At 41.3% G+C, this 20216-nt stretch overlaps 1 protein-coding gene across 1 annotated transcript in view; it reads right to left on the reverse strand.

Annotated features, from left to right (window-relative positions):
- The window catches only part of LOC139736898 (cytochrome P450 27C1-like), a 61047-nt gene that overhangs the window by 14911 nt on the left and 25920 nt on the right, over positions 1 to 20216 (reverse strand). The window contains exons 2-5 of the mRNA XM_071647560.1: positions 9121 to 9311; positions 8192 to 8391; positions 5836 to 6039; positions 843 to 1009 (exon numbers count right to left, since the gene is read on the reverse strand). Of these exons, the coding sequence (XP_071503661.1) occupies positions 843 to 1009; positions 5836 to 6039; positions 8192 to 8391; positions 9121 to 9311 (762 nt within the window). The remainder of the gene's footprint in view (positions 1 to 842; positions 1010 to 5835; positions 6040 to 8191; positions 8392 to 9120; positions 9312 to 20216) is intronic.

The raw sequence follows: 20216 nt of genomic DNA on the forward strand, positions 1-20216 counted from the left end.
CTATTAAAGGGAATCAACCTAGCTGCTGCTAATGCTGAACTACATCTTTAATCTAAAGATGAGCAGACTTGCTCAGCGCCAACGAAACATCCGCCTCACAAAACAATGTATATACACATTGTCGCATCGACCTTCTTTCAATTCGCACACCTTGACCTTCTGACCCTGCGCAGTATAGTAACGTTTCTACGGAGAAGGGGTCCAAAAGTGCACTTCGTTCGATCGCTGAGGGGATGACTCCACAATGACGGGTTGTTTCTGTGGTCATTGACAAGTTTTGGTGAAGATGACTGATGATGACACGCGTTTTCCGTCATTCCACAAAATCGGCTCATGATGAGAAACGAAGCCAAAACAGCTTGTTCGCTGTCATCAGGGAATAATGTCAATGCCTTCTCGAGAGATGACAGAACCCCCCCCCCACAAACCCTCTTATTTCAATTCCTAAGTCAACCTATAAATCAGTCATTTCCTTCCTAACATGCCCCCCCCCCAAAAAAAAAAAAAAAAAAAAAAAAGAAAAAAGAAAAGAAAAAAGAAAAAAAAAAGAAAAGATATCTTGGTAATATGTGCTTTCATACTATTATGGCTACATGCAAATAACCGCAACTGAATAATTCAGAGTTTCTTAGACACCACTGTAAATGAACTACAGCAATGCATTCCACTGCAAGACATAAAGGAATAATGAAGATAGAGTCGTGGCACCGCGTGCTTCTTCAAAAGAGTGGACTTGGCAGCCGGAAATTAGATAGCTGGATCAGACAGCTACGGCTCGTTTCCGAGCGTAATGCCGCCGCACCGCCGCAGAGGCGGCGGCGGCGCGAGGGCGGACAACTCACCGTGTCGACTCCAGCAAGGAGCAGCTCGCAGGCGTTACTGTAGACCTCTTTCATGCTGAGCTTCTGGCTGGCCAGGAGGTGGGTAAGAATGCCGCTGTCCTCCACGGTTTCCCCCTTGGACGCCATCGAGGCTAGCTCGGTCAGTCGCTTGTCCACGCACTTCCGCGCTGCCAAAAAATCCGAACGAAAACAAACAAACAAACAAACAAACATCCGGTTACATTGGCAGGAAACCCTATTAACTATTTCAGGCAAAGAGATAAAGAACGTAGTCCCCCTTGAGTCATTATTAATTTTTCAAACATCATCTATGGGTAACAATGGTCACCGGGACAAAAGGTAAACAAAATTATTGTTCGCCGGAAGTGCTGCTAGGTAGCTTGGGTAGTAATAAATGAAAATGTTCTTAAATTATATTAACTTTCACCCAGTCATGAATACAGTTCTAGGAACCACAAAATACTGACAAAAAACAAACAAACAGACAAACAAACAAAAACAAACAAACAAACAAACAAACAAACAAAAAAGAAACGTTTCTGGCACATGTTACGATACCAAAACATCATCGTCATAAATTATGCGGACAGGTGTACCTTATATTTATGCCTGCATAGATTATGAAATCTCATGAGCATTTTTTTTTAATTCAAACTGAAGTCATGGTTGTAAGGTATTTTATGATTCATCGGTCTGCCTCGAATTCAGGAACAGCAATCTACGTGATCGACAATCAAACAAAGCAGAAAAAAAAAGTTTCTTTGGAACCACAGCAGAATTTGTATATCTTCTGAGCCACTTTGATATCCTATGGTTATCGTGGGCAGTAAAAAATCTTGTAAATATTTCATGTCCTTTAGCAATCTGACATCACAACTATGAATGAAATGATACGTTGATTACGTTCATACTCGGAAAAGTGCAAAGCCATTCATGGTCTACGTGCAGAAATGATAATAGCTATTATTGTACATGAGCATTTCGGCCAACAGCAGAACCGGGAAAACGAATCGTATACGTGACCAAATTGTTAACAAGCACATTGTATATTTGATAGGGCCTCGTCAAGCTCTGCTTATGATGACCGTCCCTTGTGTTGATATCTTACATGTTCCCGTATACATTTACACTTATGCATTTCAATCTTGCTATTGTCAAATATATTGCAATTATCATCTTAGGGACGGTGTTGTTACGATTTTGAAAATTTCTACATTGATTTGTATGTTTCACTTTTTTATCTTTGTATCAATTTGTAAATTACTTGTCCCTGTACGCCTACTTGGAGAAAAAAAGGAACAGAGAAATAAAAACTCAAATAAACCAATGCTATACAGTAAACATGACACAGTGTGAAGAAGAAGATGATTTAAATCAGGAACGCAAGTGAAGAATGAAACTCACCCCTCCCCCCACTTTGTGAATTTCTCTGTGTTTTTCTGGGCGAAACGTTAAGAATACAGTATGTGTAGGTTGATTTCAAGTTACCGATGACGCATTCCTTAAAGTCTCTATTCATAATTATCTGAAAAAAATATACAATCTAAAAGAGAAATAGGAGAGCTGTACGAGGAATGCCTTATGGCCACACGGATAAACGACCGTGTTAAAATCCTCATAAGACAGGTCTATTCATGCGGATATGTTCCAAGGCGATGGCGACTTGTGACATTGAATTTGACCAGTGTGGGGGGAACACCTCTTCCTGTGTGGATGAAAAGGAACGCCTGTTCTCGTTCATATCAAAGAAGGGGAATAAGGAGTTCACGTTCCCGGAACAGAAGTGATATTTCACGGCCAAGCGCCACCTCCGCCCACATCATCAGCGACGCTCGCATTTCACATCATCTCATGAGAAAGGGAAAAGGTCAAACTCGCTTCACCGCGATTCCCCTGCTTGGGCCCGATGCGAGTTTCGACTTACACAAACTTTCCTGAAACCTTAGCACCCTTATCCGGCCATTAAGCAGCGCGACCGATCCTCCGCACTCACCAGTTGTCATGGTAATGACTATTCATTACTCCGGGGGTGACGCGGGAGAAAAAAAAACACACCTACTCGTACCAACAAAACACAAATAACACACAATTCAGCGTGTAACGAATGCGTGCTCTGCACCCGGAGGTATTAACGGACGGCTGTGTAGGCCTGTAAGGTCTCGAGAGAAAAATACAACGGTCATTCGGAAATTCCGTCTCCTCTGGGTGACCAAATGAAAACAAAATTTAACCTCACGGTCCAAGACGAGGATAACAATACAGTAAGCAGTTGGCAATAAGTGCACGAGAATGAAAACAGCTACAGATATACACTCATGGTTTTCCAGGACAATCAACGGCAATGAAAATAACTAGCGAGTACTGCTGCATTTCATGATCCATGTCCCGCAAATTTCACAGCCTTCACTTGTTGACAAGTAACTTAACTCGTATCAAGCGAGTGGCAGGAGAAGGTAGTGAAGGAAATGAAGCGGAAGAGAAGGATTAGGAGAAACTATAACAAAGATACATGAGGAAGTTGAAGGGAAATGCGGAGATACAGAAGAAGAAAAGAAGGAGCACAAAGAATGAGGAGAAGAAAGAGGAGGAGGAGGAGGAGGAGTAGAAAAGGAACAAACACTGATGTCAATGATGATAATGTCATGGGCCTATTCCATCATAATACCTTTTTAGTGCATGTACTGCCAGTTACATTTTGTTTAACTTCTTGTACTATTATTACTAATTGTTCGGAGTTGAAATTGAGCAATTGAGACGCAAAAGGTCGAGTATGATTTGCTATATAGGGGCATATAGGCATGGTTCGTTGGTGAGCTTTGACATATACATTCCAACATCAATTCCACTATTCAATAGAGTCTTCGATGAAACGTATACTATAATCAATTCCGGTGAGATGTTCTGAAAAAAAAATCAAAAGTATGCCTGCTTTGGAGAACCATTCGATCACTCTGTCATTTCGAGACTGACAGGCATCAACAGGCTGTGTGAGGATGACGTGTGTGTTAACGTGGTGAAGGGTTAACCACAATGAATCCGCAGCACCTGGGCAAAGAGCGTCTCGCGACCCGGACGTACAGAAACATCTGTGGAGTATCAAGGATGTTAGAGACACGCCCAGGGGAAACGCGCTAATTACGGGTCTTAACCGCGGCTATAGGTAGAGTAGAAGGATTACTTGCGGCGCGTTAATTGTTTGCGTTTTGGCTGCCAAATATGCCCCAACGATAGCAAGAACGATGGTTGCCAAAAGTTTCCAAAGTTATTCATGGAGGTTGCGTCATCCAACGTGATGCCAAAGCGACGAAAAAGTAATGACAAGTTAACAAGGGGCTTAGAGGGATAAATCGATTACATTCGAAAATTGATTACTAGCGTATAAACGTCATGGTTGTTCCTTGTAGAATCCGCTCATATTGCTTTCGCCTGTGCTAAGTTACGCTCGACCGCGAGCAGCATATATCAAATTTTGGGAGCTTATGATTCAATTGATTTGTCAAAAATAGATAATACAATTACATGATAGCTCCTCATTTATACTTTTTCGCAGATCATTATTTTTCTTGTTAGCAAATATCACCAGTGGTCGGTAATGCTCACGATTTGATAATTCTCCCTGATAATCTTAGTCATGCACCTTTTTTATACATTTTATTATTTGGGAATTCGGTTTGCAGGCATTAGTTGTTGCTACGTCAGAAAATAGTCTCAACTTTTGTTCAGGTAAACGCACGAAATATACGAAATATGAATATTAACAATGGCATATTCTTGTCCTTAAAGAATCAACATAATTCTATGATACATGTTAATATGCATTCAATAATATGTGAGCAGGAAATATTACTGTCAAGTTACTGTGTGAAAAAAAAAGTACGCTGAATTTGTGCTTGTCATCTTCATCCCCGCACTGACCGCTGGAGAAAAAGAACAAAGACTGATTCTCCCGTGTCCGATGACGGACGGTCCACGTCAGCTTTGGCCCTTTGCGGGTCTACGGTTTTGACGAGTTATCAGTCATCAATATATAGTGCACTCATTATCAATAGGTCTGAGAATTCTGTTCGCGCTCATCAGATCCTTGATCATCACAATGAGATAATGTCCTATCAACCCATTAAGTCCTACAAATCATAAATCTTCGGTTTGGAATATCGTCTATTTTTACATCAACTTTTACGATTCACTGTTTTCCCGTTCGTGTTTCATAAGTATGGTTGAGTACAAAAATATGACTCACTTTGTTGTTCATAATATCACTGTTTGCTTCGGTTACATATAATCTTCAAAGCCTATGGAATGCTACATTTACAATTGATCTACAAATTCACCACACATTTCAGAACATTGAAGAATATTACAGTTCCCGTGTCTCTCTCAAATTGGCTTTCTTTTTGTTGTTTTAAAATGCTTTCTGATCTTGTGCGGAGACAGCGTATCTGTATGGTGCATTAATTTATAACTAGTCTTTTTTTTCTATAGTATAATCTGAAGTGAAATAATTTCTGCAGCAGAATGGATTGAAGTTCAAGAATGTGCTGGAGGTGGGGGTGGGAGGAAGGGGTGGAAGCAGAGAACATAGACCAATCTTGCCCATGTTGACAAACCCGACTGCAGCTGGTAGTAAGCGGGAGGTGATGAGTGCTCAGCTTTTAACGTGACTTCCCGGGTCATTTCACCAGAAAAAAATTCTCTCGTGATAAAATCACAATGTTCAAGTCATTATTACGGTCATTACGATATGTGTTACTTCATGTTGCTGTATTATAGTCATTCTAATTGTAGTACAGATGCTCTGGCAAATATCAAAATCGATCAATAGATGTATGTGAATCAGTGATGAGCCCCGGTATCATAAAACACAACATTACTTTAGTGATTGGTTAGGATTACACCATGCTTCTTCGCCTATTTCTTCATTTATCTATAGATCAATCAACTCTTTTCTAATTTATCCATCTTTCATCGACGTCTCAAGTTGTTTTGTCTTTACCGAAGTTGAACATGTAGTCCCATGCGGCCTCGTGGTCGCGCCAGGGCTTCAGGTTCCACTTGCGGAACCACTCCGGGGAGGTGACGAACATGATTTGGCCCGAGGCGAACATCTCTCCCACGGCGTTGATGAAGCGCTGCGACTCGGCCGGGATGGGCTCCTCCAGGCAGCCGATTCTGGTCTCCAGGAGGAGCTTGAAGATCGCTGGGGTGTGGAAGTTGGTATCATAAGACAAGAATGAGAAAGAGAGAAGGTTTAGAAGGGAAGAAAGAGACAGGCAGATATGCACAGACAAGTGGAGAGTAGAATTAAAACAAACGCAAATAAAACAAGAGACCCGCGGGTCTAGCGCTCACCTGAGTATCGCAAGTTCACCTTTCATGCAGTCACTAATCTAAATTATTCACAGCTCTACCAAAATTTGACCAGGCATTCTCAAGTGGAAGACGAAAATGTACAATAAGGGCCCAATTTTTTTAAGATTCCTTAATTTGGGGGGATTGGGGCCCCCTGGGGCCCTCTGGGTGGGGCATGGTGCCCAGTTTGATAAATTGAGATCCTGACCCCTAGGGATGCTACCTGCCAAGTTTGACAAAAATCCATCATGAGGTTTTCAGGAAGAAGATGAAAATGTACAATTCAGGCCCCCATTTGGACCCTTCCAACCAACCCCCCCCCCCTACCCCCAAGAGGGGCACCCCTGGATCTCCTATGAACAAACTTGAAACTACAGTCATTAATGTACTCACTCATAGTATTATCTCAGCTCTATGACTTCTGATTCTAGAGAAGATTTTTAAAGATTCCTTCATTTTGGGGGTTTGGGCCCCCTGGGGGCCCCCTGGGCGGGGCATGGTGCCCATTTTAACAAATTGAGATCCTAACCCCCTAGGGATGCTACCTGCCAAGTTTGGTGAAAATGGGTCATGGGGTTCTCAAGAAGAAGATAAAAATGTACAATTTAGGCCCCATTAGGACCCCTCCTCACCCCCCCCCCCCTCCCCTGGGTCCCAAGGGGGGCACCCCTGATTCTGCCATGAACAAACTTGAAACTACAGTCATCAATGTACTAACTCATAGTATTAACCTAGCTCTATCACTTCTGGTTCTAGAGAAGAAGATTTTTGCGGATTCCTTAATTTTGGGGGGTTTGGGCCCCCTGGGGGCCCCCTGGGTGGGTCATGGTGCCCATTTTAACAAATTGAGATCCTAACCCCCTAGGGATGCTACCTGCCAAGTTTGGTGAAAATGGGTCATGGGGTTCTCAAGAAGAAGATGAAAATGTACAATTTAGGCCCCATTAGAACCCTTCCCCACCCCCCTCCCCTGGGTCCCAAGGGGGGCACCCCTGATTCTGCCATGAACAAACTTGAAACTACAGTCATCAATGTACTAACTCATAGTATTAACTTAGCTCTATCACTTCTGGTTCTAGAGAAGAAGATTTTTACAGATTCCTTAATTTTGGGGGGTTTGGGCCCCCCTGGGGGCCCCCTGGGTGGGTCATGGTGCCCATTTTAACAAATTGAGTTCCTAACCCCCTAGGGATGCTACCTGCCAAGTTTGATGAAAATCGGTCTTGGGGTTTTCAAGAAGAAGATGAAAATGTAAAAAGTTTACGCACGACGCACGACGGACGACGCACGACGGACGACGGACGACGGACGACGGACGACGGACGACGCACGACGCACGACGCACGACGGACGCCGGACGAAGGGCGATCGCAATAGCTCACTTGAGCCTTTGGCTCAGGTGAGCTAAAAAACACACAGACAGAAGGATAATCTCTACATCTTGTAGAATTACGTGACTGCTGACAAGATCTCGGATGTCGTCGTGTCTACATCATTGTCAAGAGATGATCAGAATCAGACAAGATATCAGATAATAACAATATCAGTCATGAAGAATTCTAATTAACTTCTTGTCATCTTATCATTTATTCTACATGATGTGGACATGACAATATAGGAGTTCTTGTCATGTTATCATCTATTCACACAATTTTGACATGAAGAGAATCGAGATATTGTCACCTAGTCATCTGCTCCGCAGGATATAGACGTAACGAGATTTAAGATCTTCTCATTTGATCATCTCTTCCAAAGGATGTCGAGAAAACAAGATGTGAGATCTTATCATCCGACCACGTTTGTTATACTGGATGTCGACATGACGAGTTATTTACCTGGACATCTGGCTGGCACTTTTAAGTTTCCATCGAACAAAAACTAAAACAAAACGAAAAAAACACACATTTTTGTAGTATACAAATTATCCTATAAGCTACATAGCTCCAAGGATTTGACAACATCAAATTCCAGGCTTGAATCACTCATCCTCTTACACTTACATTCCATGGACCACTTGTACATCTCGTTCTGGAGGTCGGGCACGACTCCGTCTTCGCCCTTCGTGTCCCGCACGAAGCGGAGCCGTGTCACCATGTCGGTGACGATCTCGTTGATGAGGCCCGAGAACTTGGCGACCTCTTTCGGCGGCATAATCTTCCGACTGATGGTGCGACGCGCTCGATGCCACTCTTTTCCCTCACTACAGAAAACAACAAACCCAGATAAACAAATACATCGAGCATGGCCTTGACCGATTAAGATCTCTCCCTGAGTTATGGATCAATATACCTATTGAGTCAGATATGGCAGAGACCAAACGCAATTTGCGCAGACAACGTTACACTACTGTCATTGATTGTAGATGGGGATAATAATGAAGGCATTGGTCATGATCATAGTGATAACATATTCTCCGCTAACGAAAACAGAGATAGTAATAGCTGTTATTATGATCTCTGATATCAAATAACGAGACACCCAAATGACAAAACCATTAGTATAATCTATCATAAACGACATGTTATTCTTGTAATCACATACGGAAGTACAGACCCTGTGTGTCCGAGGATGCTCCCTAGATGATAATAAACAACGCTTGGAGATGCGAGATGATAATAAACACCGCTTGGAGATGCGAGATTTCTGCGCGGACTTTCACAACGTTCTCACTACGGATATAGATACGATACGTGTATTGAGGGGATGGACAACAAGCAGGGTGTTGCGGCATCCACTTGCTCGCTTCCCAGGGCAAACTGAAACTTGCTGTCGGGCAAGTAATATGAGTAAGCACTTGCCTGTTTAAAGAACAGAACCCTAGCCCGAAAAAGCATCTTCGGGCAAGTGACAGAAATATCTCTAGCAATGCACTATCACACCAGGTAGTCGTGGTTACTTGGAAGCGGGAAAAAGAATCTGATAGACATACTGGGTGAGAACTCCGAGTGATTCGTCCCGATGAGCGCGGTACACCTTCCAGGGCTTCATGTCCAACCTTCGGGGATACTTGTTGTCATTTCTGTAGAGCGATTCAACCAGTTCCGGGTTGGCGAGGTTGACAAACTCCAGCGAGCCGAGCCGTTCCTTCCAGATCGGTCCATACGTCTTTGTGAACTCGATCTAGATGACAAGGGGAAAGAAGAGGGAGGAAATTAAAATCTTTAGATTTCTTTTTTTTTTCTATTTGAATGATAATGATCAATTTCATCAAAAATTCTGAGTGAACTGTTTCACCATCAATGCACATTAAAGACAAGACGACTGAAGCATGGAAGCTTTCTCTGCGAAATTGTGATTGACAAGGGTGTGAAATATAGTTGATAGGACAGTTGTAGAACAATACAATAATGTACCCTTGTTTCGATAGTAACTTTCCTTGTATGGAAGGCTTTATGTTTCCATGCATTCACAAAAAAAAAAAAATACAGAAACGAAGACAAGAACTATGATGCTGGTACTGGTAATGATAATGTGGTTATGGTGATGATGATGATGATGATGATGATGATGATAATGATGATGGATAATGGGTGACGACGAGAAGTGATCGATCGAAGAGAAAAATTTCGCAACCGAAGAGACATACAACATTTCATTATTTTTGTGGGAGTGTGATCTTCTCTCTCCCTCTCTCTGGCATGACTGACACCGAAAATTCTATGGGCTCTATAAAACATGTATTTTATATTGACATCATTACCCTAAAAGAAAGATGGACAATGACCACACGCCCAATTAAAATCTGTATGTGGTGTAACGTGTATCTCATCGATTTGTGGAATTGTGGAACAATCGAAAAAATTATGCGGAATCGTTTCCCCGAGACCCAGTGAACTCGACGCGCATTGTTCAAGCGCCATGGTTTAGACATTGAGCTACTTGAAGCTCGATGTTTTAAAAGCGTTCAGAGGATACGCTAACCAAGGAGGTATGCGATACCTCCTTGCACTCCAAACTCTATTTTAACCCCGCTCAACTGGACAAATTGGCCGCCACCCCCACACTGCGGAGTTACGACAAAGGGAGCTACCCACCAAATCAAACATATCCGTACGGTTCCCAATCACTCGACCCCAAAACGACAAATTCAATAACACAATCCAACAGGTGGGTGCGGAAAGTCGAGTCCCGCGCGTCCTTTGTTAGGAACGCATCATACAGGATATGCGAAGAGACGCTTTGGGATCAGCCATCGGGATCTTTCCACCTGCAATTTTCCCGGACAACACTCATTCATCATGAGCAGTTTCACCAGACAAATGGCGACGATGACAATCATGTTTAAGATGGTAATAACAAGTCCCAACTCCTTTAGTGTGACCAATTAGTGTTTTCGGTTTTCCCGTCAGGAATAACATTATGTTTTTTACACTTTTACGGCAGAAGAATTTAAGTTTCTTCATTTAATTTTCAAATTTCAGTACACGATTAATAGAAAATGTTAGGTGGAGACATCGGTAAATCACTGATTTGCATAGACTATTCATATAAACTGCACAAGAACAGTTTTCTTTTCTTTTCAAAATTTCATAACTTCCTAACTTATGGTACGATTTTGATCAAACTTTCCCTGATATGCTGGTAAAACTTTGCTCTTTCTTTTCAGTCTAACTTTGAACTGGTACTGAATTTCCTTTTATCCTTGCTTTGCGTCTGTATTATTCGCGCATGCGCTCAGAGTACTACATCCGGGAGTTTGAAAGACTCGCATCCCTGTCTCCTGGTACAGTGATCTCAGCTCAGAGGCATGCATGGCTCAAAACCAAACACAGCGGCGATGCGGGTGCCGTGTTCCATGCCAAGCGCAAAAACCGCGCGGTCATCGAACTGTCAGTGTTTACGTTCGCTGAAACAAAAGACGTCTCAATTTCGGCAGTCTCGAAGCGATCACGCCGCTGCCCTGCTATATTGTCATGGTGGCAACAATAGAAAAGGCGTGATATCATATTTCTTGCTCCGTTTCATGCATATGGCTAACGGTGACCTGCTCAAAGAATAAGATGAAGAAATGATATCGCCGAGACACAATTCACTGGACCAAACCGCAGACAATCGAAAATGCAAGTTGCTTTAGTTACACGCAGAAATAGGGATTAATGTCGGAAAAGTGGGTACACAGCGGAGAATTCTGGTTACATCGTATATGTTTGAACAGAAGTGAGGAGAAAGTGTTATTCTTCTCTCAAAGTTCTTTTCATGCCGGCTTCCTGTCTACTTTTCCTCCCTACTCTTTTCCCAGGCAGACTTTCGCCTGACATAATGATGTCAAGTTTTCGAGCAAAACCTCCTCTCTCAGATTGTCTTACGAGACTCACAATCCAGTCCCCAATCGCAAGCTTGCCATGTAAAATGTCATAGTTTCTTTTGCGCGTTTTATAGACTTGGATCGTTATTTTTTAACACTTCAGATTTCCATTTGCACGTAACGATCGTCATGGCGTAACGTACAATAACATACCATTTTTGATATATTACAGTAGAAGCAAACGAACAGAGTGCTAGACGATAAAAATATCAAAATCGATATTTTCAGAAGTTTCAAACGTTTTACAGAATGGTGATAATATTGGTGCCAACGACACACGCAGTCAACAAAAGTTGACGATGTAATCACCTCTTAAACTCGAATTTATTTCATAAAATTAAAATCTTTGGTCCACAATTTAGCTAGTGTTCAGGTCCCCTTCCCCCTAAAGGTCATTCAAGACTTTAATAATTACACAAAAGGATTTGACGTAAAAGTAGGAAATTCAGTGATGACCTCCTACGATATTATGCGCTGGTGTTTGTGATAAAGAATGTCACCTCTTCCCACAATCATTTCGATGAGGCCTCTATCAGTTTGTTAAACTTTCCTCTGATCATTAACCCTATAAAGCCCAAGGGGGGGGGGGCACATTGTGCCCCCCTACCAGATTTTCATTTGCCACTCCTTCGCCCTTTATTCGATTTCAACCAAATTTGGTGACTTTTCCTAAAATCTTATTGCGAACATTTTGATATATAATTTAGCTATATTTGATGTTGCTGGTTGCCATGGTAACCATAAACTGACAACCATGTCAGTCAGATTTTGCATCTTTTTTCTGTTCCCATTTTATTTAACAGCATTACAGTGGATCAAATGGGTGTTTCTTGGTTGAAATTTATTGAAGGAGCAAAATTTAAAGTAATTATGGTCCTGGAAAGTTTCTCTAATTATTTCCTTTGTTTTTATGAGACAAAGGAATAAAACAATAGATATAATATAGATAATTGAAAAAAATAATGGGCAATTCCATGGGAATGTGGACATGGCACTAAAATTTCAACTTTATCATATTGCAAAAGAATTACTCATTATGTATTACCCATATATTGAAGTTAAAGAACTCAAAGAATTATATCAATCGGTCAAATATTTCCCGAGAAACAGCTACAAATGTTGAAGACAATTTTTCAGTCATCCAAATTGCTAAAATGCATGCTTAACTTGATATGATTTTTGTTAATAGAAAAATTCTGCTAGCACTTCAATTAATTTATTTTAAAGAAGCAAATTGGTTCTACTTCAGTTTCCCATGAGGAAATTTTTATGCCACCTTCAAAAAATTCTAATCACCACATGAAAGTTCAGCCCTTGAGCCATGTAACGCGAGTTACCGAAACAAGAAATATTTTTCATTCTGAAGGAAGCAGTGGAGGTAATTTGTTGGGAATCATAATTTTCTAAATTCATCATACCCTGATACTGTACACAGGATGTTGACTTGAATAAACACTGTTATCACATTAAAAAACGTAAATGAAAAGTGTAACGCGAGTTACCATGTAACGCGAGTTACCGGCATGTAACGCGAGTTACCAACTATAAACACAAGTTTCCCCCAACATAAGCAAATTTTAGCACTTAATTAAGCTAGATTGTGGTGAAAACAATCAAATGCAGTGTTATACACACTATGCTGGACTGAAACAAAGGAGGACAGCCTAATAAACTGTGATTAGCATCAAGGCCACTGATCACATGCCACATTGAAGAGTCTAGCCTGGCTTTCACTGCATACTGTACATGTATCCAGCAGTGAATGAGACCATTAGATTTATCTTTTGAATTTCCTGCATCAGTATTACAGAATTTTTATTACAGAATGCTATAAAGCACAGCAAGTGTTGGTTCTAATCCTTGTTCGGTGGTCTACTGAAGATGACACCTGTCCGGAGATCAGGAGGTTGTGGGTTCGAATCCTGCTCAAGTATGTATGCCCATGATTTTTTATCATGGCTACTAATAAAACACCGATCAATTCAGTGAGCTTATTAACGTTGATGTAGGGCAATTTGTCAATCAGTTGCAATGAAAACATCTCAACGGAAGAATTTCATGAATTTGAATAATTACGCAGTACCCACTGCATGTTATAAGGATTAGAACCAGCACTTGCTGTCGGGCGAAAGCACAGTGGTCTAGTGGAGATGGCACCTGTCCGGTGATCAGGAGGTCGTAAGTTTGAATACTGCTTGAGTATGTACAACTACGCCCATGACTTTTTTTATCATGGCTTCTACTAAAACACTGATCAATTCAGTGCTTATTTACGTCGATGTAGGGTAATAAGCCAGTTCGTATACACTGTAGCTCATGTACACATTGGTACAAATGACCTTTCTTTTTTTCTCAGTTGGTTCGGCACTTCACTTGTTTTCAAAGCAGCATAATGCATAAGCTTGCATGACATAACAATTTATGGAACTTCTGTTCAAAAAAAGAATGAACTTGCATTTAGATCAGGGGATCAGAATACTCCCATCAGTTTATAATTTAGCAGGCATCCATATCATTGTTTTGTATTGAATGCAGTAACAGCTTATTTCCGTTTATATTGCAAAATACCATTCTTGCTGTCAGGTGGATGTGCTGGCAAGCATCATTTAGATAAGGATCGCATGAATAATCATCGCATCACAGATGCTTATGTCAGTGAATTTACAAACCAAAATGCCTGTTCGTACAAATGATCTTTTTTTGTTCATGCACAAAGTGGAATTACGAACTGGTCTTTTTGTCAATCAGTTGCAAAGAAATGTACTAGTTTTCACTCCTCACAAAGATAGGATTTGAATTTTTGAAAGATTGTAAGCTGTTTCGTAAACTTGTAGGGTTTGATACTTTTATGTTTTGTTTTAAAAAGACTTTCAATATTTTTCATCTTTACACTCTGAAACTTACAATGTAATAATACACCTATATCATCTAGTATATATTCAAACATATTCAAGGTTTCTATGAGGAGTGAAGCTCTTATTAGTCTTAAACACACTCTTCTATTGGGTTTATTAGTAAAATATTTGTTTAACATTTATTCGTTTTACTATCTACACAAATAAGTATCTCTCAGATTATGTATAGCCACATTCAGCTGCACTAGCTAGTCTTCCAAGGGGTCCAGTTGGATTGGATGTTAGGTGGACCACTTCGCCGGGTTATGCACCCTGCTCCTTGGGATAAATGAATGAAGCAGGATCTTTTCCATGAGTTGTTACTCTCTCACACACGGGATCTCCATTTTATGCCCTATCAGAGGGACAGAGTGATTTGCCGGGTTGCCCAGTCTGGAATCGAACTCGGGTCGTTTGGATTGGGAGGCAGACGTGCTACCGACTGAGCCAAATCACCGCCCTCACTTCTTGACGAGGTTCCTAAAATGTCGGCAGGAAGATGGTCTCCCACCTCCCTCTTGCGTACGGTAACATTTTGTTTTTGTGTGCTGCTGGATCACAGCTTGTATACATACTTCCAGCTGATCCCACTGACCGACATGATGTTCCCGCATCTCAAACATGTCTGCTCTCCAGTCCCCCCCCCCCCCCCCCCCCCACACACACTTTCATCTTTCATGGCATCCTCCCATTTTCTCCGCCTAGCCCATCACGATCGGAGCCCGGCCGCCACGCCCGTCATGTGGTGCTCATTAGTCCCAAGCGCTCACAACATCACGTCTCGCTACACCGACTCGCGCCCTCCCACCGAGTCACCTTGACATTCAGACACGAACTCGCCCTTGGCACGTCGCCTCCACTTAGCCATCTCGACACCCGACGATCGACTCGTGGCGAGTCGGGCCGACCAGGCCCTAGCTCCTTCACATACTAACCGGAAAGAAGGTAAACCCAATTCAGGACGGCGCGTACCTAGCCGACAATTCCCAATACCCGTGATCAGGTGATTCATCCACTGCTCTTTCTGCACCTCTGCATGGATGCCAGGGCTGCCGCCGTGACCGAAAAAAAGCGACTTTTACTATCGCATTTACTAAAATATGTAACCCAATGTGCCTCTACATTTCTTTTAACATCTACTTAAATATTATCACGGAGGAAAATGAATCATGGTTTCGGTTAAACGAAGACATTTCATTCCTAACAGATTTGATACGGGCGAAGTAGGCTAGCAACTTTTGCGCTTGTTTAATTTCGTCACACTGATTACAAAATGAGCAGATATTCTCCCCCAAATCCGACCATAAAAGAACTCCTGCCGTTGACTTTCACTATTTACTCCCTCGAATTCAAAACCGAAGAGGGACGCGAGAAAGGGAGCTTGCAGAATGTCAAGCGAGAACTGAACTCCTCAGTGGCAAAATTGATAGGCCTTCATCAGCAACATTCTTCAGCAACTGCATGGCTAATTACAAAAATGATTCGTGATCTCACATACTTACACACTAAGTAGGTACACTGTAAGACCATGGACCCGGTAGGTCCATGGTAAGAATGATCATGCTACGGACATCAGATATATCCTATACTTTCTCATTTACTTTCTGATATACAACACGAAACATGAACAGAAGGAGAGAGCTCAAAGTGACTCATAATCCCATAAGAATATTTCAAAGTGAACGTAGTTCTTCAGTTTGACCATGTGAGACTGCTAGCTCCCGATTTTGTCACGTCGACCACGCGTTCTCGAATTAAGGGCTGATATCTAACACGAAGATGAATAAATGAATCAATGAAAAAATGAATATATTGATGAATAATTAGATATATGAATGAATGAAAAAGCAGACAGAAAAAAAAGATCCCTTGATAAAAGTATGGAAATGTATTCAGAAATAAACAAATTGATGACAGGTGGGCTCTGGGGCGAGGCATAAGACCTCATCTCCGCAACCCAGGGACCGGGGGCAACCATAAAGACGTTACAGCAAACTGCTTCGTCATTGTCATTGTCTCACTCACTCAGTGCACCCAAGGTGCTTTTCTTGGTGCACCCTTCCCACTCAACGTGCTCTCAATTATCGGAACGTCGAAACTAAGTTTCTATCGCCTCTCTCAATCTTTTACGTAATCATTAGAACCGGGCACACGTTTCGACAGTTATCACATTCACAAGGAGAAAAAAAGAGTCTGAATCAGGACATTTATGTTGCTCTGGATTTCCCGTTCCGGAGGCTAAACGGGAGGCAATCATTAATCTCAGCGTCAAATTTGGAGATTCCGGACGGGGGCGCTAATCACTCTCAATTGATTTTCGGGAGCCATAGATAAGAGTGGTATAGACATAAAACTGTTGTACAACGGTTGAAATGTCACGCTGTACGCACTCGCTTCCCAACAATCGAATCTCATCGAATTATGCGTCTTTCACGAAATTAAAGAAGTACTGCCACCATTTGTTTACTGAGTTAACTGCAAAACCGCTTTTGCAGATATTATAATTTTTGTTTTTGTCGATCTTGAAACGCAACCAATGATAATAAACCATCATCACCCGAACTAACCGAAGTCCATGGCACAAACTGAGAATAAACTCTTAGAAGTTCATCGCGCCAGGCTTTATTAACGAGTCAGTGTTTCCGATATCACATTTTGACTCGTGTTATTTTCCCGTGAACCATACCATTACAGAGAATAACAAGAGACAAATAAACTGTTTCATTGTTTGTTCACGATAACATACCAGAAAGCAGCCCTAAGCTCCTATGAAAAAAAAAAGGCGACGATATAATGTATACATTCTAACAACCACACTAAAGAGACAAGTCAAAATGCACACAGAGAGCAAGGATGTCAAAAAAAATGAAACTGACCAGCGTACTATACTCCACAAAATCAGGGTAGTTGTGCACCGAATTACTTGGAGGCGTAACCAATGGTAACAGGCGTATAGATTGGGGGGGGGGGGGGATGTGACTGTGTCAACATTCTGGGTTTGTCAGCGAGATAAACCTGCTTTGCTTACATGGTCGTGGGTTGTTTTTGATGACTTGTATTCTTGCAGCATCAAACCAAGATTTCTGTCAAAAGAGTTCACTGGTAAATGTTCCCCATCTATTTTCTCTCCAGCTGATACGGCATGGGAGTCTCCTCATGACAATGTGATTTGCTCTCTTCCTCCTCCACATACCCGTCCTTCATCACAGCATTCATCATTATATTTGGAATGTCTTTGAAATTCTGCTCTGATTTGAACAAAACAATAACAATAACAACATTAGAACACCACGCAGACTAGCCTCCGCGGAGCATATTACCCACGACAACAAGTTACAGACCAATCATTCGGTCAAGCTTTACATGCCCTCGTATACATAATCATGTTCATGTTTTGGACGATTCCTAATCCAGGGCTCGACACTAACGGTGGCCCGGTGGCCCGGTGGCCCGGGGCCACCAAAATTGAAAGTCGGGCCACCAAATCTAAAAAAAGGGCAAATTTGGTGGCCCGCCTCGGGCCACCAAAATTTTTTGAAAAGTACGTCAATTAATTCGTAACTTTTTGCGCCGGAAATTAGCAGTTATATTTGTTTAAAGGATAGATGAAAAGGACTGAATGAGTGCCTGTGAGTGTTGCGAGTTTGTTGAGGTTTATTCATGAGTAGATGTATGTCCAACTTCCAATTCTTACTATGACTGGATAAAACTTAGATATTTGACACATTAAAAAAAACCAGAACGTTTAATGTTTTTTATTGTTTTTTTTTCGGGGCCACCAAATTTTTCTCTCGGGCCACCAAAAATTTGAAATTGAGCATTTTGGTGGCCCCATTGGACCACCAAACAAAAAAAGTTAGTGTCGAGCCCTGCCTAATCAAAACTACGTCTCCAAAGTTTAAATTTGGACATTATTATCATATTTTTTTATGAAGGCGTCGCGACGTTTGAAATTCAGTTGTGTGTTTATCATCAACTCTTATTCCTCATTATTTCATCTGGATTGGTGTCAACGGAAACCAAAATGTCTATCCTTTCCCCAAGTTGTCATTGCGAAATGAAACTTACAATTTTTATGGCATGAATAATATTCTATATATATCATTCTATATACAGCAGATGAGAAATCATTTTGGATTTTGCTGTATAGTGCAATTTGGGACAACGCCTAAACTGGTATTCCCCGCTATCATCATCATCATTATCATCATCATCATCATCATCATAGATATATTTTATTATTCGCAAAATCCACTATGTGGAATGCTCTCATTAGGTGCAAATAGATGGTGATTCCCCAGTGGTTTCCAATCGCATAATGACGATGGTGACATTTTATGTTCTAATATCCCATGCAAGAGTGAGCATGGAATTCCCCACATCAGTCATAATATTCACAGCATTAAAACAGAACGACACAAATTACGCTAAACGAAAACAAAACCCCACAAGATCCCACTATAAAGACTTGGCTACGCCCTGTTGCACCGGCTAGCGAAACATGGTTCCCTTCCATCAATTCTATATTTTCATCGGATCCCCAAATTTGGTCTCCATTACAAGCCAATAATAATGTGTGAATCAACCATTAAGACCAATATACACCATTCCTTCTTCAACAACACTATTTTACTTCTATTACATGTACTTCTGGCTGATGAGATTGTCCCCTGGCTTCCGTGCCAAGATGTTGCTGTCTGTATGATAATATTGTTATCGCCGCGATGCTACAAGCATGCAGGAAAGATGAATGTCTGGGAAGTTTCTCATTTTGCTATCAGTATCTTGGAGCTGGTTTCGATTATCAGTCGTGACAAATGATGAGACAAATGGAATGTCAACGATGAGTGATGATGTCAGGACTGAAAGGTGACGGAGATATGAGTTTCTCTTTTGGCTTGGTGACAACTTTCATGTATGATAAGTATCACAACTACAAGTATAAGAATTAGACCTGTGACAAATAAGAAACAGCAGCAGTACAAACAAACGGAAAGGCAAACAAACAAACAAACACGCACAAACAACAGATATGCACGCACATTATGACACGCAAGGAAAAAAAACCCTCCGGTTACCAAGAGCAGTCTTTGGTTTTTTTTTTCTTCGTTGTATATTTTTTGTCTCCGACTTCTCTCCTTAAAGGACAAGTTGACTAAAAAACATGCGTGTATTGAGTGAATGCAGCAATATCTAGTAGAAGAGAACATCAGTCATGACGCGGTGTTTGAGGAAAATTGGACAATCCGTTGAAAAGTTACAAAAATTATAAAGTTTCAGTGCCGCCATCTCAGGATGAGAAGACTACACCAGTTTGTGACATCATTGCAGGACAACAATAAAAAGAAAATAAAGAGAGAATTCCACAAAATTATTTATATTTCGAATGAAAAGTACACATTTTCTAGACTTGTTACTGCCATATGTTAAGAGTAATATTGTTCCCCCTGCTTTCTGAAAGAGGCAAGACAAGTGCTCTTTCATATTTCAAGAAATGTACGAATACTTTGAATTCTGTTTATATTTTCTTTATATTGTTGTCATGCAGTGACGTCACAAACTGTTGCAGTCTTCTCATCCAGCACTGAAACTTTAATTGTCAAATTTTCCTCACTGATGTGTTCTACTAGTATCGCTGATTCACTCTATCAAACACATATCTTGGATGAACTTGTCCTTTAATTTTCTTCCGATCTGCCAGGGTTTAATTAAGAATCCACTTCTGGCAACTAAACCTTTCGCGATCGGTCGTGGTGTGTGATACTGTATATGGACATATTTCCTCGGTTGGGAGTCACCTTGCTCGGGTTGGTCTTCCGAGTTGTT

Source organism: Diadema antillarum, unplaced genomic scaffold (assembly GCF_040938485.1).
Source record: "Diadema antillarum isolate AM-2024a unplaced genomic scaffold, OU_Dant_1.0 scf00000028, whole genome shotgun sequence".
NCBI lineage: Eukaryota > Metazoa > Echinodermata > Echinoidea > Diadematoida > Diadematidae > Diadema > Diadema antillarum.